The 24,960-nt window shown below is 41.0% G+C and overlaps 1 protein-coding gene across 7 annotated transcripts in view; it reads left to right on the plus strand.

The window, feature by feature from the left end:
- The window catches only part of TSPAN4 (tetraspanin 4), a 461,954-nt gene extending 440,916 nt beyond the window's left edge, over window positions 1–21,038 (plus strand). For all 7 annotated transcript variants that reach the window (XM_061380322.1, XM_061380323.1, XM_061380321.1 and 4 more), the window contains 4 exons: window positions 7,403–7,504; window positions 15,247–15,378; window positions 17,126–17,209; window positions 20,052–21,038. In XM_061380322.1, coding sequence (XP_061236306.1) covers window positions 7,403–7,504; window positions 15,247–15,378; window positions 17,126–17,209; window positions 20,052–20,120 — 387 coding nt within the window. In that variant the 3' untranslated portion in view covers window positions 20,121–21,038. The remainder of the gene's footprint in view (window positions 1–7,402; window positions 7,505–15,246; window positions 15,379–17,125; window positions 17,210–20,051) is intronic.
- The last annotated feature ends 3,922 nt before the right edge of the window (window positions 21,039–24,960 follow it).

Here is a 24,960-nt window from a genome sequence, read left to right on the forward strand (position 1 = left end):
CCTGGTAACCCATTCCAGTGCCTCACCACCCTAACAGGAGTTTCCTTCTTATATCCAATCTAAACTTCCCCTGTTTAAGTTTTAACCCATTACGCTTTGTCCTGTCACTACAGTCCCTAATGAAGAGTCCTTCCCCAACATTCTTATATGCCCCCTTCAGATACTGGAAGGCTGCTATGAGGTCTCCACGCAGCCTTCTCTTCTCCAGGCTGAACAGCCCCAACTTTCTCAGCATATCTTCATACGGGAGGTGCTCCAGTCCCCTGATCATTCTCGTGGCCTCCTCTGGACTTGTTCCAACAGTTCCATGTCCTTTTTATGCTGAGGACACCAGAACTGCACACAGTACTCTGAGCGAGGTCTCACAAGAGCAGAGTAGAAGGGCAGGATCACCTCCTTCAACCTGCTAGTCACGCTCCTTTTGATGCAGCCCAGGATACATTTGGCTTTCTGGGCTGCGAGTGCACACTGAAGGCGTCTCATGTTCAGTTTCTCATTGACCAACACCCCCAAGTCCTTCTCCACAGGGCTGCTCTGAATCTCTTCCCAACCTGTAGCTGTGCCTGGGAACACTCCGACCCAGCTGTAGGACCTTGCACTTGTCATGGTTAAACTTCATGAGGTTGGCATCAGCCCACCTCACAGGTGTGTCAAGGTCCCTCCGAATGGCATTCCTTCCCTCCAGTGTATCAACTGAACCACACAGCTTGGTGTCATCGGCAAACTTGCTGAGGGCGCACTCAATCCCACTGTCCATGTCAGCGACGAAGATGCTGAACAAAACTGGTCCCAACACTGATCCCTGAGGGACACCACTCGTTACTGGTCTCCAGCTGGACACTGAACCATTGACCACAACTCTTTGTGTGCGGCCATACAGCCAGTTCTTTACCCACCGAGTGGTCCACCTATCAAATTGATGTCTCTCCAATTTAGAGACAAGGATGTCGTGTGGGACAGTGTTGAATGCTATATGTGAGAATCTAAGTGACATCTCAAACTGTCAGCAAGCTGAAAAGGAGTTACTGAGGATTTCCTGAAGTGTCTTCTTTTGGCCATTCTTCCAGAGAGAATTGCAGCAATGCTGGCTTCCCTCTCAGTGTCCTGGGACAGTGGAAGGGCTTGTCTCTTCCGTATGGGTATCGCTTCAATTCAATCAATGTTTGCATCATGTTAACTATAAATACTGATAATGCACATTCTGCACAGATACAACTTTCTTGTTTGCCCAAGAACTTTTGCTCCAAAGCACTTCCTCCTCCTCCTCAGAAGCAGAATTACAGAATTTGGCTTCTCAAGGAACAGTGCTTGTCTTCTGTTTCATGCCTTAACAGTAAGTAGATAAATTCCAATGCCTGTCATTTAGACAGAGAGTGAGATCTGTCAGATCATCCCAAGGAAATGAGAAGGCTACTACAATCTCCCATCTGTAATACAGACATGAAAATAATTCTGAGCCTCACTAGGTTTTTGCAGTGCAGAATGTTTATGTAGTGCTTTCAGCGTATCTGTGTCTGTGCTAAGCAGGGGGTTTGTTGTTGCTGCTGTTACACAGTTTTTATCTCAGCCTCAATTATGCCTAAATCGTCTTATTCAAGGAGGCAAGGTGGAATCTGAGAGCTCATGGTCCTCTTGAGGGATGGCGGCTTCTGGAGCAGGGCTTGACAGCCAGCCAGACACAATTCTGCTTGGAGGGTCTGGACTTCCTGAACAATGAGGGGACAAAGCTGACAGAGAAGCAAATTTTACATGTAAATGGCTACAGCATAAATAGCCATCTTGGGGGAATATAGATTAAGAAGGAACCAGTTTTTAATTTGGCCTAGATTTATTTGCAGACTTCAGTAAGATTTTTTTAAATTTTATTTTTTCAAGGAGTGTTTTGTCACAGCTGTAGTTTAGATGAAGCTCGGATCTCTGCCCATTCTCACTGCATCAGCTGCTTCCAGCCTTCCCGCCACTTTTCCTGACCCCTTGTGGTAGTTTCCCTCCAGTACTGGTGCATCTCTTGCAGCTTTCTGTTCAGTAGTTCAAATACTGAGCTTTCTTCAATGCCTGAAACTCTCTGTATATGACTTGTCTGTCTTAGAGTAGTGTATGTTTTTAGAAAAGACTTTTTAATATGATAATGAGAGGTTTAAGAGCCAAATTAGTGCCTTCTGGAAGTCAGTGAGAAAGTGTGCTTATTGCAGTGGGAACAGGATCTCATCTTATATAAAGTGTTAGGGATATGGATGCCCCACACTTAAGAAGTAGTTCTTTTCCACTTGTGAATTGTAAACGGATTACCACACTAAGCAACAGGACACATTTAACTTATGTTAATAGAAACACCACTGAAATCTGATGGTGCTGATAAGCGTGAGCAAGCCTCCAATGTGTCTAAAGTCAGAAGTCATAGGAATGGACATGGATGAGGTGCCAGCTTGAAGCTTACACCTCTCTCATCTGTTGACTAATGAATCCCAAGGAGGAAAGGAATTTTCCTCTGCTGCACTTTCAGATTGATAAAAGGTTCTTAACTGCCTAACCTTTCAGAATCTCTTTCTTCTAAGGAAATCTCTGGTATTCGACATGACTTAAAATAGGCATCTCATTTAGAATAATGGTTTGCCTGCTGAGAGTTTTCATTATGCTTCATTGTACTCCTTCACTAGATAGAGTTGTGCCTTGTGAAAGGCCTGGCTTGTGTATGGGCGAACACAGCAAATTCATATTACAGAATATTTAATATAGTTGCTGGGGTTTAACCCCAGCTGGTTAATAAGTACTACAGAGCTGCTTGCTCACTGCCTGCACCCCTGGTGGGATAGGGAGGAGAATCAGAAAAATAGGTAAAACTCATGGATTGAGATAAAAACAGTTTCATAATTGAAATAAAATAATAATAACAGTAGTTATTATTATTAATAATAATAATGAGAGAGAGGAATAAAACCCAAGAAAAAAAAAACAAATTATGCATGATACAATTTCTTACCACCTGCTGACCAATGCCCAGCCTGACCCAAGCAGTGACCTGTGGCTTATGGGCAACTTCCCAGTTTATATACTGGGCATGATGTGCCCCTTTGGCACAGAATGCCCCTTTGGCTAGTTTGGGTCAGCTGTCCTGTCTCTGCTCCCTTCGGGCTTTTTGTACCCCTCCTCACTGTCACGGCATGAGAGACTGAAAAGCTCTTGATCAGGGTAGGCACTACTTAGCAACAACTAAAACATTGGTGTGTTATCAGCATTGTTCTCTGACTAAAGCCAAAACACAGCACTGTGCTAGTTACTAGGAAGAAAATTAACTCCATCCTAGCCAAAACCAGAATAGCGGTACTTACAATCTCTGCTTTGCGATAGACACTTTTTCTGGCTAAGGACTGGTATCACAGAGACAAACAAGAGGAGCTGACAGATGGGTGAGTGCTGGATGTGATCATTTGTCAAGAGCTGTGATGAATCACTGTGGTGCAGCATTTCATTTTCAGAAAGATCATTTTCTGAAAAACTCAAAAGGCAGAAGAGCCAGCTGGGGGTGTTTTGTGAGTTTTCATTTAAATCAAATACACAATTAGAATAAAGGCATATTGAAAAGTTTCTAAAAACATTTTGAGGAAGAAACAAAATTGAATTTAGGAGGAAACAGAATAACCTGGAGGAGCATTTGCTAGCTATGCTCCACAAACATATGCACCTTACTTACCCTTCTCTGATCAAAGACAATAGGAAGCATACGTCTAGAGCTTCCAGCAGTGCTTAAGTTAGGGAGAAAATATCCATCTTGTAACCTTGTACACAGGTTATTTGAAGTACAGGTCTGTGCGTTTAATGGGATTGTTTGTAGACAACTCCTTGCAGCACGAATGAGAGAAATGGTCTTGCTTAATATCATCTGTGCTCTTAGAAGTCTAAGGCTACTTCTGCAACAAGACTGATTAATTCATGCAGATAACACATCAGTAAAAAAGGCCTTATTTAATTGACTAAAAACAGGGAAGACGGACAGAAGGGGACTTCATGCTGGTACCACAGCTGCAGACAAAAGTGACAGGAGACCGAAGACTGATGCTGCTTCCCCATTCTCCTGGTGACAAAGGGCTGCAGACTCAGCTGTGCTGTACAAGTTTATTGCTAGGTGGTGATGAAGATCTTCCTGTTCCTAGTGTAAGCAAACAGGAGTGTGAATGCTTTAAGGAGTAGCTCTGTGAAAAAGAGGTTTTAAATCAGCTTCTCTGCAGAGAATAGCACCCTTTGGTGCATTTACAGCACACCTGGTTAGAAGATCAGTTAGAAACTTTAGTAAAGGAGAATTACGTAAAATCCTACATTTACAATCACTCAAATAAATATAAAGCTCCGTGTGTGTGTAGGAATAAAACTGTATGAGATTTCCAGATACCTTCCCATGTCAGCAGACATGAAACAGAAAAGAAATCTGGAGATAGAGTTTCACAGCAAGTGTATGCCTCTTCCAAGGTTGCAGCCTGTGTAGAGATGAGATAGAGAAGGAAATGAGACACACACATGGTGTGGGATTCTAAAAAGCTTATATGTTCTTCCAAGCACGATTCAAACAGGCACTTCACTTTTTAAAACAACAAATAAAAATGGTTCATACAGTGTGCATGGCTTGATGTTGAGGGGCTTGATGTTGAAGCTTTTTGAAACAGCAGTGAAAGAACTGGTTGCATGTTGCCTGTTTCTTGAGTTTCTGAAATACGGTTAATCTGTTGCCAGTTGTGTACCCAGTATAAGGGTCTTGCACTGTTTGTTCAGGGAAGAGTGATTCCTCTCATGAGGGAGAGAGGGCTTACTTTCAGTTTTGCCTCAGCAAGTTGCTTGGTAGTGTGTCTGCGTACAAAGAAGAGCAGGAATGCTTGGTGGGGCAGTCTCTTGGAACCATGTTAAAGCACACATGGACTAACAAAACTGTTCCAGATCTTGAAGTACTTTATAAATGTTGATTGCAAGTTATTGAATGTATTATTGTTGTTGTTACTCTAAAAGAGGACATGAAAATTTCATTTATAAGGGCAGCCTGTGAGCCTTGGTAAAAGGGGTTATCACGCTGAGCCACTGCAGTGGTTTGCAAAGCAAAATTTGAGTGAGGAAATACAAACTTTGCTTTTTGCATCCTTTTGATAGCATGGCATTTGCCTCTCAGATAAGCATCACTGTTTCATTTGACCTTCTTCCTTGTTCCAGATTAGTGGTGATATGAACTGTAGGCTGATGCATAATTTTCTCACTTGGCAGATCTTCTCAAGTGTGATAAATAATATTCCAAATAAATTTTTCTCTTTTGTCTTCAAGGCAACAAATGTACCTGATAGATTTCTGTCCCCACCTGTCCTCAGCTAGGCTGTTTCTCCTCGCTGTCCCTTTCCAAGTAAGAATTAGTTTTTAAATCATTAATATACCTGACTACCTCTGTAGGACACTAACTAAATTTCAAAGCCTCTCTCAGACTAGCAACACAACTGTGCCCTTCCACCCTAATTGATGGCTCTGCTCCAGACCACAGTGGGTCTAGCTGGGACAAAGGGAGCTGAAGGAAAATGACAAACCAAAACCCAGTTCATTCTAATTCTTAAATGAATGCCAAGAATCCCACACACATATAAGTTTATCATTATTGCCTGTAATTTTCACAACTAATTTAACAGTTAATGGTAGCTTTCAGCTTTGGTTTTCTCTTCTAATTAAGGTACCAGTGACTATGTATAATCTCTATGTAAAGTCAAAAGCCACTTACATGTTAATTACAGTGGGAGCACAGCACCTACTGTTCAAGATAGTCATCCACAATGAAGTGCTTGCATGATAGTTAAGGTGCTGAGATTAAGTTGTACATCTTTCTGGCACTGTCTCAAAGTTATTAGTGGATCAGTTTGATGGTGGTTAACTTCTGTGAAGGAAACACACTGGAAAGACCAAGCGCAACCTTCTGCACATACAGCAGAGATTCTTGGACATGACGAACTTTTGAGGTCATGTTTATATCTATCCCATAATAACTGTGATGTAGTGGGTTAAAAATTCCACTTTCATACTGTGGAAGATGCTTTGCATCCACTTTTTTTTCCAGGAGCAAATAAAACCCAATTCTGACTCAACAAAGTAGCAGGAAAATCCAAGTGTAGGGTAGAAGCAGAATACTTCTGTTAACTCAGAATTAGCATTGGTTACTTCATTTTAGATCTCCCCCTTATCTGGCACAACTGGTGTCAGAGGGGCAATCACTAAAGAATTTGCCATGTGTGTCTGTTTTCCAGTATGAAAGACAGTATGTATTGGCTTAGCCTGTCCCCATGAAGCAAGTTGTGAATTTAATTTGGGTGGGTTTTTGACCATTACATCAGAAAGATCTCAGAGTGGCACTGTATTTTGCAGTCAGATTTCTAGCAGATTGATGGAGAAGAAAATGGGACAGGTCTGCTCACCCTTCTTGACATACCTGTGATGTCAAATGGACGATTAAGCACCTGGGGGGGGGGGAATGACGACAACGTAGGGGTGTATTTGAGCAGCACTATTCAGTGCTTTTCATTTGCAACAGAAAAATCAGGTTAAATCATGAATATCCATTTGTTATTTACTTCCTTTTTTGTATTGGCTTGATTCTGTAGAAATGTGTATGTATGGTTAGAGTGAAAGACAGACACTTGCAATCATGTTGGTTACTGCCTGGTGGTGACCAGTGGATCCCGCTTTACTAGCAGAGACTCAACACGAAAGCCATCTTCAGCCATCTCCAATTGCAGAAGCCTCTAAAGAGAACCTTGCACTTTCATTAAATCAGCAAAAATGAATTTATTTAAGAGCAGTGCAATTAAGAGAGATATAAACAATCCTGTTTGTTCTGAATGTTGGCTATCTCATTGCCTGATGCTGTAATATCTCTGTCCATCCTACTGTAAAAAACTGGGGTACCCTGGCTGATGTAATGAACACAATTCCAAGCATCAGTACAATGTTAATGCTGATATCCCAGGAAGCATATGGAAGATGCTGAGATGTACCTGGTCAAATTTAAAGATATTAAGCTAAAAGGAAGTCTGTGGGTAGATGAATATCTTCATAGGCCTCATTTGCAAAAAAAATAAATTGTGATTAAACACAATCCAGTCTCTCTGTAGTACTTTGGTGGTCAAATGAGGAGGGAAAAGATGTTCTGGAGGTCTGTAATGGAAAACATTAATTTTGAACAGGAACTCCTCATGTTCTTTACAAAATGCACATACCTGCAATGGATACCAGCTCTACTGGAGAAAAGCTTTAGGAAATGTCAGTTAACTTTTGATTCACTTCAGTGTAGGAATGTTGTCCAATATCTTCCCGCTCTGCACACTTTGATTCTGAAATGTGGTACTTGGCAAATTTTGAGTTTTGTGTCTTTTGTTGTTGGTTGTAGATTGACAAGTATGCTCAGCGGGATCTGAAGAAAGGGCTTCATTTGTATGGGACAGATGGAAATATTGGCCTAACTAATGCATGGAGCATCATTCAAACAGATGTAAGTGAGCTTTTTGTTTCTTTTTTTTTTTCTCTCTCTCTCTTTACCCCCTGTGTTCTGTAACAGCATATTCTGGATGCAAACCTGATCAAACCTCCAGACTCCAAGCCAATCTCTTCCTCCTAACCAGGTGGCACATTAGCAACTAAACTCTGCTTTTTGTAACAAATGGTAATTTTTATTTATTTTTCCTTTGGCCATGGTAGCTTATTTCTTTTTAAAATTTGTTTGTGTCGAAGCCTAAATATCATATAGTTCTGTGATGTATGGATGGTGGAGGAGATGGCCAGACAGGAAACAAGCAGTACCTTCTCTTTAAAGTCAAAGAGACAACTTATGTTGGAATGAAGAGTGTAATAAGAAAGAGCCACTTCAACAAGTTTTCATTTCTGTCCTGCCTCCTTTCATGGCAATTGTTGGTTTTTACTATGTAGTCAAAATGGAAACCAGCCATGGCATTTAAAATATTCTCCTACAGTCAGTACATTTCTCCCAGCAGAATTCAGTCATCTTCCATCACAAATGGGAGGGAATGCTTTTTGCTATGTTACAATCACTGATGCATCCTTCTGATCCTTTGACAGTACTCTGCCAGTGTTTGTCTCGTAAGGGCTGGTGAACACTGTTGCTGGCTTCCTGGTGTTGTCCTTGTCTGGCTTTCTGAGGAAACACCATCACTGCCAGTTCAGGTTTATTAGCTCTGTGCTTTTCATATTCAGTTCAGTCAGTTCTCTTAAGGGTGATCTTTCTGATTTGATTTCCTCTGATTCTTGAATGAAGAAAAGTGCTTCAACTTTGAGTTCTGCTTTAGGAAGAAGCACTCATACTACCTTGGCATCACTCAAAATATCTTGCACAGCTTTTGTTTTTATTACTTTTACAAGCCCTAAGCATCTTGCAATATTGTTAATATTTCTCTTCAATACTATGATCAAATATGGAAAGTTATCAGTTACTGACAAGAGAAGTGCATTTTGTGCTGCTAGCCCAAGAGTAAGCCATGTGAAACAGATAAATTTTTAATAACATTGCTTATATCAAACAGCATTAGAAGTTTTACTCTGGTACACTAACTTAATTCTGCTTAGTAAAAATGTAGTAAAAATTACTAATATTAAAATGTTTGCAGTAAATACTAATCTGGTTTCAGTTATACTACAAGAACTGTTAAAAGCATGTAGCAAAGGTGGGGGGAAAAACGCTATTTGGAGGACTTACAGGATATAACCCCCATACTTCTGCTTCCCTTTCTGTAAAATAGGGGTAACGATATGTAGTACGTGTAGTTCACATTTTTTCAAGATGTTTACAAGTTGGACTGGATTCCAAAAAAATGTAGAATAATAATGAGAATTTTGGAAATTTTCATTGTGGTGAAAAATTTTAAAAGCTTTCTATAGCCATGAAGAGTAGTGATGTGATTGCAGTCCTTAAAAAGGGAGCAGGAAGGGGAAAGAGTTTAGAAAGAAAAAGGCTCTGTAATTGATCCAACAGCCTAAACCTCAGGATACAGACATTTGCTGGTAGGATGCCATTGTACAGCAGGATGGTGGATTCTTTTTCTCTGAAATTAAAACAGGGTTGTTTTGGTATTTTTGTCTAAAAGAAATGGTCTTGTTCAGTGACAAGCTGGGTTAGAGACAGCCCTCTATGTTCTGTTCTCTCTGTAGTGCCACAGATCAGGCTGGATTGTCTTAATGATTCCTTTGTCCTTGAAACTTATGACAGTTTAGAGAGTGTCTTATAAGTTTCAGATGAAATTAATTTTAGCTAGGTCTTAGAACCTCAAAAGGTAATAGGAAAGTGCCATCTTGCAAGCCATGTACAGTCATGTTACACCACTCTCTTTTCTAACATGGCAACCACTAAAATTACCAAGCACTGTCTTGACAGTACCAGAATGTTAAAGTCTCTGTGCCCCTTGTGCTGGGCACTGAGGAGAAAAGCAAAGAGCTCCCACAGATCCATTTTTACTGCTCTGCCTAACTGGTTTGCACATGAATCTTTCAAAACTATTTAGGAATAGACTCTTGCAGTGGTGCAGTGAAGGCAATCCCAGCATGCTTAATTATGTAAAATACTTTGCAGTTGAATAGCAGTATGTAAATGACAAGTATTATTTGTTATGTTCAGTAATGATCATTATCCCTTACATTCCTAATCAGTAGAGTGCAATCACTGATAGGATTAGAGCAATGCAGAGGACTTTCTGAAAGGCAAGTCACAGCCCAGGCTTGCTGATTGCATTCTGGCTCCTAAGAGACAGCTCTCAAAACCCCCACATTAGAGGTGACCACATTGCCATATAGGACAGTCTCAGCACTGACTTTTCTAATGAGCCAGTAGACATCAGTCACGGGTTGAGCTATGGGCCATGTCTATATATGGGTGGAAAACAACAGCCTTGGAAAAAAGTATGACATGTAAAAAACATGACAGTAACAGAAATCATGTCCTTTTCCCTTGACCTCTCCACATTCACATTCCTCTCTTTGCAAAAGTATTTCTCAGAGTTTGAGCAGAAGGATGGCACCATGGTTAAAGAGGGATCTGGCACAGTTCTTAATTTCTCCTACTATTAGCTTAGATATAGACCATACCCACCCTGTGTGACTGTGCATGGCAACTTTTTCTTGAGGGAAGGAGGAGGAGGGGGGAAGTTTTTCCAGAAACACAACCACATTTAGATGGCATTTGATTTCTGTGGGACTGGTCAATCACAAAGCAGAGGGAAGCTTTGACTGGGAGTATGGATACCCAATGTACACGCAGTGACTTTTGAGTAGTGATTACTGTATTTCTTCAAGGGTGAGAGGCCTGAACATGTCTTCTGGGAGGCTTTCTTCTCTGAGAAATGGTTTTCCTTTTTTTAATAGAAGCATACAATTCCTACAAGGGAAAAACAGGGTCCATCAGGCCTGTCCCGGGAAGTTGCAGGTTTGGGCCAGGGCTGATCTGTTCGTGTTACTACTAAAGGAGTTGGTTTCAGCTGCATACATGCAATGCATGTTAGAGGCAAGCACTAGACTCATTTTGCAGTCGGATTAAGTCTCTAGGTTAGGGAGCTGCTTCACATTAGAACATTTTATTGATTTCTTTTAATACCTTCAGCTAACCAAACTGACAGCCTTTCTCCTCAACAGCATTTCAGACCTTAAAAGGATCAGAAACACAAGCAAGTGACTGTGCATCGTGACTGAAGACTACGAAAGCTTGCAGAGTGATTTTAAACATGACTAAAATTCCAATAGATTAGGATGTAGGTTACTCTGAACTGTATCACACTCCCTACCAGCCAGGACTGGTGGAAGGTACAGGTGAAGATCGTTCGGAAATGAGAAACAGGCATTAATATTTAAAATGTTGCTTCAGCCCCATCTCTTTGTGATCAATATTTGAACACTTCTCATTTTAACTAACCAGGCAGTAATTCAAGAGTCATGCAGAAAACGCGTTAGCTTCACTAAAGTGAGCAAATTCAGCTCACTTTTACTGCTGTGTAATGCCTTTCATGTCTATTTAGACCATGGTAACTGAGAAGAAAATTTGACCCATGTCCTCTACCCCAGTCATTGATTCTGTTAGATCAAACCATGCTTCAGGATTACTACTGAAGTAATCCAAACCACCAAGTAAAAACACGCTTTTAGAATAAAACGGTTTTATTCACCATTTTTTTACAGTGATGGAGGAAAAAGGAATATAAGGGGCACCCTGCCCCTGTCCCTAGTTCTCTGTCACAGTCACAAAACTGGCAAACCAGGACTTGTTAAAACCTGTCTACAACAAGGATTGGGTTTCTGTTTATTTTCATGAACCTTATTCCAGCCTGGCTGATTCTGAAGGAATCTGACAATGAAAATAAGGCCTACTTAGCCTTCAGTACTGGGATTGCCTGTAAAATACAGAGAAGAATCCAACTCCTTAACATTTCCATTGTACCAAGATAGAAACTTTGAGTTGAACATTAATTGCCAGCCCTAGATACCCGTCCTAGAGCAGCAATTACTTGTTAACAGAAAAATCAAGCTATTTGCAAGCAGCGTTGCGTTCCATAAAAACAGCACAGAGACTTCAGTGCTGTTTGGTGCTGCTTGTCTGGGAAAAGCTCTCCTCAGCAGCACAACCTTTGACTCCATTGTTGAGTTGAGCAGCCCCTGCGTGTCCTGAGCTCTTGGGAACCAACAAGTGGCTTCAGAACACCAAAGGAAATCAACAGGGAAGCCACGTATGTCTCTCTAACAAAGGAGGGAAAAATGTGTGTGCCATCTTGGGAGACAGAGCCTCCCACATGAAACAAACAGCAGCATATTGTCAGTATTCCTGGAAATGTTCAGCAGCAGGAGCTTAGATACTTGGAGGCATTTGCCAAGCTTTTGCTTGTCTGAGCAACTCCGCCAAATACTGTACAAGTGTCCCCAGAATTACTGCCTGTTGTCACCTTACACCATACATCATATGGGCAGGCACAACTGCACCTAATCACACGTGCTCTTTCACAGCAGCAAGCATAGAATCAAGAGACCCCGGGTGTTCGCAAGTTAAGGTGTCTTGAAGTTACAGCTATTCAAGGCAGTAGCTGACATTTTCCAACTGATTGCTCCTTTTTAAATTGGTCAGGGTCCCCCAGAATAAGCACTGTTAGTTTGTAGTTGTTTCTATAAGAACATAAGTGTATTGTGCCCTGTTGAAACTAGGAACGGGAATAGCTAGGCAATCTCATCTAATTTTATCACTTAACTAGCAAATGGAACAAGACAGGACTGCAAATGTGACCAAAAATGAATGTATTTGTAGCAAGCATCAAGTCTGCAGTTGCTTCATGACAGTCAGGCAGTTTAACTTTCTGGCATTGGCAGAACATCAGCCTTTGGGGAAGGATGTAACTGGATGTAACTGGCTACAACAAAGTGCTGGTGACAGAAATTCATATGAGCTGAGCTTTCTCCATCCTCCAAGTGCAGGACTGTCTCCATCTATCCTTACTCAGAAACCTTGCTCTCAAATAGAACATTGTTCTCGAATCTAAGAGGACTCTCAAAAATCCTTTTGTTTTGCTTTGTCCTCAATATTTTCCTTCTAATAGCCCCTCATCTCCCTCAACAATTTGGCTACGTATTGTTCAGCTTCATGCACAAGAGATAGATCAGTCACTTGTCACATGATCCAAAGTCTCTCCCACCCTCTCTTCTCTGCTTGGGCCTCCATAATGAAGTATCTGAATTTACTGAGCTTAGATGTGGTTTTGGCTTCTAGGTGGACCCCTTTGCTGAATCTATACTGCTGACTCATTCAGACCCACTCCTGCTTGTTTCCTTATTCTTGCCTCTTTGACCTACTGCCATGGGTCAGTGCCTTGTTCCCCAGTGGACTTAAGTCTTTATTGAACTGCTCCCTCACATGTGCGTTCCCTGGTCTCTGTGGTGTTAGAACACACTCTTCTATATTTGTCACCTCCTTTCTTTTAGGATCTGTTGCTTAATTCCATTGCTCATCCTTCCTTTGTCTTCCAAATACATGACATTTCCCCCAGTTACAGTTCTAGGCATTATTTCTTCCAGCCCCAAGACTACTGATCCTCGTGCTACTTCACTGGTTTTCACCCATGATTTTTTCTTAGCCCTTTTTCCCAATGCTGGGACTGCCTTGTCTGCCAGCAGTAGCAGACAAGTATCAATATTTAATCCTCTGCTCTTGTACAATATACAGAGCAGACAACGTGTGTCCAACTGCAGCTTGCCTTTGCAGCTGTATCCCCTCCTATTTCCACCTTCTGGCTTACCAGCAAGTTTTCCTCTTTGGAGTCCCAAACCTAGGTCATGGCCTAGCCACCTTCTGCTTCACAGGCTTCATAGGAACAGCTGTCCTCAGCCTGTCAGTGAGCCCTTAACTACAAAACCTGTACTTCATCTCCTTAGTCTGTCAGACTTTGACACCCTCAGCCAAGCAATATTACGGGGAGAAGGGATCTGGTCCTGATTTATGCAAACTTGTGTCACTTGTTTTTGGCCAGAACATCACTCAAATGTCTCAGTCCTTACTGCTGCACTCTTTGTATCACAGATGAGCCACATTTCCAAGGCTTGCTATTTACAAGTTGTCACTTCTCACTGTCTATCAAAGAGCTGCCTCCTGACTCTAATGATGACAGCCTGCAAGACCTTCATGTTAGATTTCCAGATAAACCAGCCTTCCTCAAATACATGCCATGTGTTCCATGCTGCTCCTATCCACTTTTGGGACCTGTTATGCACCAAGCTCCTGTCTTTTGTGCAGTAACATAGAGGGGAAAAGAAAGTCACAAACTATTTTTACTTTTAAGTTGGTTTGCAGAAAATGAAGCCTGTGAACTCACAGACGGTTGCAAGCCAAGGATTGATTCCTGCCATGGAGCAAATCAGAATTCTGAGCAGAATCTTGGGGGACAGATGTTAGCCCGGGAAAGATTTCTGACTTTTGCTTGGCAGAAGAAAACCAGTGAGCGCTGTGAGCACTGCAACGTCTCTATCGCAGACTTCTTTCTGAAAGTGCTTGAAGCATTGTATGATGCGTGTGGCAACGTGTGACACCTCTGCCCTCTGTTGGTCCGAACGCTCAAAACACCTACCCCTCTGTGCCCAGAGACTGCAACTATTTTATACATATTTATATACATATATGTAGGAAAAAATCTCCCTCGGGACAGTGCAGACATCAGGATCGGAATTAGGTCCTTGGTGCCGGTGATGCAGACATCTGCATGATTACAAGTCTATCAGAAACAAGAGGAACAGCCTCTATAGGAATGCAAAAATGCAGAGGCTTATATAAAATCACATCTAAAATGACTTGGCAAGTCATTTTGAGGCTAAGTAGGTGGCTAGTATAGCCTTGAAAAAGTGTGAAGTACTGCCAATAGAGAGCAGTTCTGCACCCCAGTGTTGCCTTCTTTTACTCATTTGTGGTAAAGTGTCTGAATACCCATAAATTCATACTTCGGAGTTAGCACAGGAATGACAGATGGTGTATACTTCTATACGGTAACGAGTCTTAGCTTATTTCATATCACAGGAATATACCAGTTCCCTGAGGGGGAAGATGGTTGCAGAGCCATTCCCCAGATCTTGCATCCCGCTACCGAAGTCAAACAAACCTTCTGATTTAGCACTAATATAGTCATTGCACACTGTCATCATCTGCAGACACTTAAAGCAGACACTGAAAGCACCACTGTTTAGCAGCATCAGATGGTGGCATTAAGGAACTGCACCAAAAAGAGGAGGAAATGCATCTTCCACTGAGTCTTTCCAAGGTGACAGTAATTAACAGTTTAAAGAATTTGCCTTAACTTCAATCATGATTTCAGAAGCGTGTGCCATAGAGATCCCAGTATCTTCATCTCCTGGGTGCTATATCTGTATCTTAAATAATTTTTTTGCTGACAAAAAGCTGCAATCCATCATTAGAATCCTGCTCAGCCACATCAACTCTTAACCTCAGTACTTGGCTGGGGTTGTCTCGTTCCAGCTCCTGCAGTGTCCTGCCATTGCAAATAGGCACCTTTGCTTCTTCTATCAGTGTTAGTTACATGGAAGACGATATCTGAACATAATAAAAGAGTGGAGGAAAAGGGTTTATTTGGGCATAGCTGAGGAAATAAATATTTCCATAACATTTCAAGCCTCTGCTGGTGCAATCAAAATACACTGAACATCCAACTCCAGATCATATTTATAGTATCATGTTGGTTTTTCTTTTTCCAGTTCAGATGCTGTGGAGTCTCCAACTACACTGACTGGTTTGAAGTGTACAACACAACCCGGGTGCCAGACTCCTGCTGCTTAGAATTCAGTGAGAACTGTGGGCTCCACTCCCCAGGGACCTGGTGGAAAGCGGTGAGTAACTCTCCAGCAGCAGCTCAGCAGCTGCCTTGCAACCCAGGTAAAGGGCAGGCACCTGGGCATTTGCAGGGCTAAACAGATGGTAAGGTATGATGTACCCTTCCTCATCTTCAATCAGGTGCTTTCAGAAGGCTAATGTTGAGCTGTGGCTTTTGACCTCCAATGAAACTGCTGATTTAATTATTTTCACAGGCTTTCCTTTCAGTAGGCTCTAAGCTGTTGTTTCACATCACAGACTTGTACCTTCCAACACTAATCACAAGCACAGTCTAGAAGATCTAGCTAGTAAATTACAGGATTGTCCTTTTTAATGTCCCATCTACCGGAATCAGGCAGAGATAAAGGCAAATGGCTCATCCACACACACAGATTGCAAGCCCTGGAACTGCAGCCACAGCTTATCATGGCTCAGGCAGTAGGGAGGCAAGAGGACTCTGTGACCCTGCAGTGCTCTGCTCCTGCCAGGAACCCAAGTTCAGGGGCTTCCACTGCACAGCAGGCAGGTGGGGATTGTGCCACTGAATTGCCAGCAGCGCTCTTTTTTACAGAGAGTTTCTGCACTTGCCTGTAATCAAATTCAATAGTCCATGGGATAATTTCTGTACAATGTCTTCAGCAAAATTCTTCCATAGGAGATAGAGCCTAAATTCTTCTCTGAAATTAGCTCAGCAATTCTTTGTGCTAATTACGTGTAGTGCAATTAACTGGGAGGGGTGTGGAGTAAGGCCATCTGATGAAGTGGAATTATAAGGAAGCTTTGCTGGTTCTAAAGGTTTGTGAAGACAATAAGTAAAGCTTTCTTGGCCACTTTCTAGAGATTTCATATACATGGATTTTCACTGGCACAGGCTTACTTCCAACCAAACAGGGCTCCCTTCTACCTCTTAAATAGCTCCAGGTTAAATTTTGAATTTAAGAACTTAAAAATTCTTGTATTTTATTTGGGGTATGAAGGTATGAAGATGATCAGTGCAGGTCAACACCATCTCTTCTGGTGAGCATTAATAAGTTTTCCTTTAGCATATGCATATGTTAAAGCCACTAACTTAAGGCTGAATGATTCTTGGCCATGTACATTTACAAGACAGAGGGCACAATTTTTGTACAAGGTTGTCTTACAGATATTATTTGTTCTTTACACATTATTTAAAGACAGGTTTCACTTGGATCAAGTCAACCCTCCCCAAAACTGGGCCAGGAACATGAGGTTACAGTTACTGCAGAATTTAAAGCAGGAAGAAAATATTTGAGGAGAGCCCATACTGCAATTTGAAATTATAGGAAATTGTACAAAATGGGCCTGTGTGCAGCAGCATTATCAAGCTCTCACTTGATTATACACATATCTATATAGTGTAAGAAAATTCTGTTTTTCTGAAACATGGATAAAGTGAAAGGCTCGTTCTGAAGTTCCACTGCTTCTGGTTGGTTTTTAGAGGGCAAAGTGGGCTCAAATCCACTGCTTGGTTGTTTGGGTTTTTTTTTAATTACTGGCCTAATTTATACAGAGCAGTGCTCATGCAGCATTTTAGAGGTGCACTTTTTTATGTCATTAGAATGAGTGCTCCTTATCCAGGCTTCAACCCAGAAATACATGGTAGTTGCTCCAACACCAAAATGATAACCCAGGCCTACCTAGCAGCTTAGCCTGATCTGGCTCATTCCTGGCTGTATTCCCAGGGGAGTAGAACTGTGCATTTATGGCTAATACAATATTCTTTTGTGTTTTGTTTTTTTCCAGCCGTGCTATGAAACAGTGAAAATATGGCTCCAGGAAAACTTACTAGCAGTGGGAATCTTTGGATTGTGCACAGCTATGGTGCAGGTACAGTTTAATACCAGTCAGATTTCAAATCCTAGTTAACTGTAACTAAAGATCCAGACATACTCTGCCCAAGCCTGATTTAGTAATTCCAAATTTTGCATGATACTACTGTAAAACTCTGCAAGATTTAGGTCTTTTATGTTTTAATTTAGTTAAAATACTGTGCACAAAGTACAGAATGGGGAATACTGCACGCATTTTCTGGTTTATGAGGAACTTACAAAAAGCAGACACTTTACCAAGTGGTTTATCTAAGGCTTAGGCTAGATTCAGTGGAGAGATAGTCCCTGCCTTCCAAAGACAGAAGTGTAGTCAGAGTAGGGTGAACTGCCCTTTAGGGTACCTGTATTTGTCCAGTAATTCTCCAGAGGGGACCATCCACTTAGGCTAAATACCTACCTTTAAGAGAGCCTGAAAATAGACTTAAGTCTTCAACCCCATTCTCAGTCCTAGGGTGAGTTACAAGCTGGGATGTTGGTACTATTACTCAATCTTGCCAATAGAAACATCTTCCTCTTCTATTAATTGCAGGGAAATGGGGTAGGTAAGATGGGCATAGCCTTGCCCGTCAGATTTTTGACCTGCAGTTATTTCCAGCATAACTTTGCTCAGAGAAGAGTCCGTTATGAGTCAGTGTAGCACCTTGTCTCTCACTCTTACATACCTGCGTCTTTACACCAGTTTGCCATGGTTGCAGACACAGTGCAGCCCCAGTGGCACAAACCTTAGCCTGAGGGTACACAGATGAAAGCTGTGCTGGAGTTCAGGCTGTACATCAGCCTTGCATTTATGTGCCCAAGGTCCCACTCCTGAACGCAGTGAAGACGGGGCTTTAGTTTCCAGCTCTGCCTCCCTCACACTCAATGCATAAGCAAAAAAGGAAGGATGGCATTGCTAAGCTAATTAATATCCTGTGATTCCAGATGAACATGGGGGGGTTGTGTGTGTGTAATTTTGTGTGGTATATCACTATCAGCAACAAGGGATAACCTGGTATCAAAATGCCACTTGTTCCCAATAATGTCAGATGAGGCAAAATGGCATATATCTTACTCTTTCGTGTGTCATATATTGGCTACAACTTATTAATGCAAATGCCTGACTCCTCATAGGCTCGAATTCAGTAGTTTTGAGTTTTGTTTTCCAGTATAGTAAGCAGATATGCTTACAAAAATAGATAAGCCCAACAAGATCATGTGGCAGAGAGACAACGTAAGACTGTTGTTAATACATTACCATACTTTAAGAAACAGCTATTGAGCTTCTATCCAGCATTTAGGGAGTCTTTAAAAGATATATTAAAAGCCCAGCAGCCTATGTCAGCCTTCTGATTGACCTTGATTATATTTAGGTTAATTTAAGAGAATACAGAATTCTGACAGAAAACAATCACTAGTTTGCACAGGAGAAAACACTTCAAATAATTTTAAAATGCTAATTAATATTCCTAGTAAATGCTGGGAAGTACAGAGAAAACACTTTAGAACACTAAAGGTTTTTAGCCTGTCTTTTAACTATGTGATCAAATCTAATTGATGACTAAAGTTTTGATGCACTGTCATCTAAAATGAATTGGGCTCCCTCTACTGTTGCTGTTACACTGATGTTCCGGCCCCAAACATGTTTCATGTTAACAGTTAGAATTATACCCAGTGACACCTTATACCTAGTGACAAGTTGGAGGACATGCAGCACACATGATGGAAGAATCTTCTTTAGTCATGCATGCTCGAACCCATAAAAGAAATTCAGCCACCAAGGTTTTATTATGCAGCTGTCATTGAAGGTGTTCCTTTGCTAGGAAGCAGAAGGCAGTATTAAGGGAATACCATCAAAAGGCATGTGGTTACTATAAAACAGCACTCTAAAGCCTAGCAGTCTCATTTCACTGTGGAACAAAGGGAAGTGAAGGTGGTAACAGCTTTATTACCATTTCTTTATTTATAAAGTAGTATGTGTGTTATTCATGTACTCTTTCAAAATACTCATTAAAAGGTACTACAATTTATACAAAGATTAAATCTGAAGCGGTCAAATTAAATGCTTAAAATACAATTCATAGAAAAAATGTCTCCCTGGCAAACCTTTATTTCAATGACAATTTTTTATAGTGGGGTTGTAAAAGAATAGTAAAAACTACTTAGTATATTCACATAAATACTTCAACTGGAAGGAATATATGGCACTCTTCCACATCGCTTTCTGATGAAGTAGTCTACCAGAGGTGGCACAGCAGGTCAGCATTTGGGCTGGGAGAAGAACTACTACCTCCCTGCTGCTTCTCTTGAATAGGCGTAGTAGAAAAAGACATGGTCATTGTTGATGAGGAATTGATGGTTCTGATTAATGCATGGACAGTCTCCAGTGATTTCCCCATAGAGACCTATGCACACATACACTTGGAAAAGTACAGTACAGTAAACCACAGCATCCTTTGGGTCAGGGATGAATGTCATCGTCTTTCAAAGCAATAGCTAGAGATAACCACAGCTGTGGGTTGCTATTATAAAATAATTTTGAGGGAAAGTCATCCAAACAGTTCTTTTCAATATACCTCTTCCCAGTAACTGGAGGCTGCTTTTCATGGAGAAATCAGCTCTCCCATGCTTTCATTGTTCATTCTGTAAACCAGCAATACAGGTAAGGGCAAAAGGCACACAGAAACTAGGAATAGAACAAAGGACATGAACTGGTAGGAAAAGCAGTATGTGACGTGTCTGCCTGTGTGTGAACAAAGCCAGTGTAGGCACATTTGCCTCTCCTTTTTTTTTTTTTTCATTTCAATAAATAGTGGTGGGGTTTTTGCTTACTGAAAAACAATTGTGGTTTTTTTTTCTCTTAGATTCTCGGACTCACCTTTGCAATGACCATGTATTGTCAGGTAGTCAAGGCAGACACCTACTGTGCATAGATACCGTTTCCACCCTTTCTGCTCCTCCTCCAAAGGACACAGGAGAAATCTCCTTCATGCTCATCCATCTGACCTTTCCAACCCCCTCCCCCTTTGTACTATAAACTGTGTATAATGCTATCCTTCTGAAGATTTTGTGAATCATCCCACTTCACTGAAGGAGGAAGAAAAGAAAAAGTCAGTACTTGAACTGGTGCAGGTAAGAAGGAGCTTTGTCTTTGAACAGAAGAAAACTCCCAAGAGCAATGGTTTCTTTTCCATGGCCTATGGCAAGGCAAAGGAGGCTGCTTATGAGGGGCTGATCTGCAAACCCATGGTAGGAAGATTGCAGTAAGGCAACCTCTGTCAAACCTGCCAGGTTGCTTTCCCACATCCCATGGTCTGGAAGAAAGGGCATAGAAAATGAGTGTTCTTCAGCAAGAAGGTACAGAGTAGCTAGCACAGAATGCAATTACTACAGTTTGCATATAGCTAAAACATCAAGATCAAGCAGCCCTGCCTCCAGGTGTCTCAAGATGATTTTGTAGCCAGGAGAAGATCATCTTCAGAAATATGTTATTTTAAAGGAGTATTTTTAATCTTTTGTGCTGGAAAGTTGGGCTTTTAATCAGAATCTGTACAGTGAGATCTGGCTGTTAAGGGAAAACAATATTGGACATTGTCTCATTAATTGCCAGTGGCATATAGATGGTTGACTGTATATGTAATATATATTACATTCATACATACATATGTTCTGCAAGGAGGTAAAAATACCCAGCATCTAACCTCAGAAAGAGGAGACCTATCTATCCCATTTTACATTCCAACTGAAATAACTGACTATTATTTCTTGTAGGAGGCACTATCACTTATACCTCTGGGAAACAAGTAATTACTTTCAGCTGTATCTTCATTTCAGTAAACAACTTGTGAGTGGGCTCTGTCATTCTACTATGGTTTTATTTTTTATCATCCCTGTTGCAAGTTAGTCTGCCAAAAAATATCACTCATTTCCACCCTTGAAGATCCATACAAAGCTGTCAGCTGTTCCTTCCCTGAATGTCACCATTTCATTAATTTACTTTGGGATATCATCATCTGCAGCTATGACAGAGTTTGCCTTGCTGAAGAAAAATCTTTTTTCACATTGCTCATTTTTGAGAGTTATCAAAACTTCAGATGTTTTTATGCTTAGGGTTTTTTTTTCCCCCTCAGCTGCATGCTTGAAACGGCCAAGACACTTCAGCCTGTTGGAACTGGGGTCACCTCTCAGTTCTGTTTTTCAGACCCATCTCCCTCTGCCTGACTGTTGGCTAGAATTTACTGCACACTTTCTGGAACTTGCAGAAATTGAAATCATAACTTTCCTTAGCCAGGAAACAGCCACCAATTGTCCAATTTCCCCACCCATTGGTAACTGAATTTATGTAGTACCCTTATGTGCACACCTTTTAGTGATGAGGTTAAGAATCAGATGTTTCCTGTTGTTCAAACACATAACTCCCCATCAGCAAGCAACCCCAGATAATACACAGGACGATGCTAAGCACTCAGGGAAAGAACACAGCAGGGGAATGCAACTGGCCCACTCCTCGCAGCCAGCCTTTGAGGACCTCTCAGCCACTGACAACAGACCAGAGAGACAACCATGATGCCCTGTTTTCCCAGGAAGCTCAGTGCAGCCAACAGACTAGAAGCATCCATCAAATTTAGGAAAAACAAAGTTACCCTGTACCTTTAGTGCTTACAACTGCAGGTCTCAGCTGTGAGTGACATTTTGCTTCCTTTGATTTAAAGGCAATTTCCAGCAGCAAAGCTGAACTTGTCAAGGCTCAGACTGTTCTCCATGACATCTGTAACTAAATCTTTCCTGGACCTGCAACATTGACAAATACTACTCTCACTGCTTAGGTTTTGAGGTATTTTTTTTTCCTCTTTGCTGATTTCCTGCAGTGTTTTCACCCTCAGGCATGAACTACTCAATGTTTTGTGGGGAAGTGCTTTGGAGAGTCTGGTGTGTGAAACAGCAAGTATCTTCCAAAATCATTTCCCTCCACCTTTATGCATGGTGCCTATCTGTAGCATCAGGCATTTAGCTGTGCAGGCTGACCTGAAAGTAATGCATTACTTGTGTGTGTTTTATGTGGCTTAACAATCACTGTCACAGCTACCTCACCACCACTAAAGGATTTTACTGCCATGTTCACAAGCCTTGATAAATATTAATGCACCTCAATCCAAGACAAAGGTTAAACTGAGTGAGTAGGCCACACACAGGCACCATGTACGCCAACACAGGAGACCTACTTTTGGTGTTACAGCCCCATAGTCTCAATGCTCTCTGCTTTCTGAGCCCAGGCTAACCTGTCAACAGGCCTGCTCTTTGAAAGATGCTGTAAGTTCGATCCTTCCCTCTCTCCCACTTTGTTCCTTTCTTACCTGCATGGACACGATTCCAGGTTAGATGCATCATTAGTTCTTGCCATAGTTTAAAGTTCATACACACAGGTACTCCTGCTGACAGATCAGTTTTCATCACTGAAAAACAGCATAACACAGTGATGAATGTGTTAACAAAACACTGACTTTTTAAAAAAGATAAAAGGTAGACAAGTCTATTTGTAGTGATCCCTGCCATTAAAAATTAACAGAGACAGGAGGCTGATTATGGCTCAGTTAAGAAGAGCAAACCATTGTGCAGCAGAGCTCCCACAGAGGGTAACTCTCGTCAATTTGCCTGATGATGGTGTAGGGAAGAGAGAGAACATAACGCCTCATCCTGTGAGTCTCCCAATAATGTGTGCTGAGCTCTTAGACTGCCGGGCTTCAGGTAAACCTACAGAAGAAACAAAATGAGAACCAGAGACTGATGACAAGTCACGCTTTGTGGTTCCCTCTAATAATTTTCCACAGTTCAGGCATCTTTACAAAATATACTACCTTGGTTTTCAAAAACACGTATCTATAGGCAGTAAAAGCAACACTCACTTTGTAAATTGCAGTCACTGCAGCAGAAACACATGGCACTAACTGCTGAAAAGAAAGAAAAAAACCCTAGATCACACATTGCTGCTAATAATTCGTTTTTTAAACACTATCAACTGACACTGCCAACTGAGATGCTACTGCAACTTGCTTATAATTTGAACTGGCCTATTTTCTATATTTGATGTTATTAGCTCTCTTCACACAGGTCAAACAAATGTTAGGGTGCTTACAGCACAATTCAAGTTCAAACCTCGGAACATACCACACATAACAAGCTTCAGATTTACCGTATTTTTCTTTTTAAAAGCACTGTAGCTTTGCTTTGCTGACGAGGTCAGAATATTCTGGAATACGTAACAGCAACAATTTTTTTTTTTAAAACCAAACAAGATAGTTCCATATTATGCATAAGACTTCATGTTGAACTGGTTGATTATAACTAAATACCCTGTAATACATAATATCCATTCTAAAGGCTGCTTATACTGTATGTAATGCACAGCAACACCGAAGTCATTCCAATTGCTTCCATTAGTGTCTTGTCACTTTTAGTAAAGTGTTTTATGTTATTTTCACTTCTTATCTTTAAACATGAAGGAGGACTCAATACATTTAAATGAAAGAACCAAAGGCAACAAAGACATTGAAAGAGAGCACTCCTAAGTAATACTCCTTGCTCTTTCTGCTTAATGACAAGATGTGAAGGCACAGTGTGCATGGCTGGACCTACTGAATGGAGCAACATCAGAATTTAGCTTTTAGATTCAGTCCAATATATTTCTGGCTTATCACCTTCACAATTATGGTAATGCATATACATATATACATTTAGTAGAATATCGTTTATTTTCCTTTATGGTAACTGTTGGTAGCAGCCAAACCTTATTGCTTGTACAAATGAATTATTTAGCTCCGGATCTTACAGTGCACAATCACTGAAATTCACTCCATTTTCTGTTCTATGACTACGTCTTTGTTCCTCTCCCTCAAGTAATCTAAACTCATGAAGGTTTATTCTACCATTTAATAATTACCATTTAAATGCATCGTTGTATGATTTATAATATAGAAAGGAAGAAACTGCACAGAAGCTGCAAAAAATATTTTATCTTGCACCAGCAGTATGGCTGCTATGTGAATCCATGCAAAGCCCGCACTTCTCACAAGCTACCTATGAACCCTTCACATCTTCTACATCTCTTGGTATATGTGGCTCCTGGCTGCCACTTTTCCCATTCACAGATAGGGCAGGAGGTGGTTGGCATGGAGAAAGTTGAAGCCTTTCAGTTACCCCTTAGCTTCATTCTTGTGCTATAAATGTGGCACCAAAGGTAAGCAACAGAAACCAGCAGTTCATTGTGGCATTTATTAACTTTGTCTGCAAGGATTCGTGCGAAACATGAATGTCTTCATACATACTGAGTTAGACAATTCACAGAAGGAAACAAGTCAGGACTTGCCATGGGAAATTTTGTTTGGATTCCATTGTGAATTCTCCTAGATTGTCACTGGTTTCTTACCACAGCGGGCAGGGCTCCTCAGTTCTTTGCATTGTGTCACTGCAACTAGAATGATACATTTTTGTGCATTCATATTAAGAACAAAATTTAAAATATACATTTTATTTTTTAAAAGTTATTAAATATTATTTAAAGTTTACAACAGAATGTCTTTTGTATTCTTTATAATCAACTATACTACAAGCTATAGAGTGAGTATATACATACCCAAAGATGTGTGTGCAAGTGCACACACACACACAGTGAACACACTTAAAAATAAACACAGCGTATTGCTTTTTTCTAATTTCTCATTCCCTCCCTTTCATTTGGCCAACCCATCCTTAAACAGTAGTAACGAAAAATAAGTA

Source organism: Neopsephotus bourkii, unplaced genomic scaffold (assembly GCF_033783945.1).
Source record: "Neopsephotus bourkii isolate Nb327-2 ecotype Australia unplaced genomic scaffold, CSIRO-AGI_Nbou_v1 NB_1792, whole genome shotgun sequence".
Lineage (NCBI taxonomy): Eukaryota > Metazoa > Chordata > Aves > Psittaciformes > Psittacidae > Neopsephotus > Neopsephotus bourkii.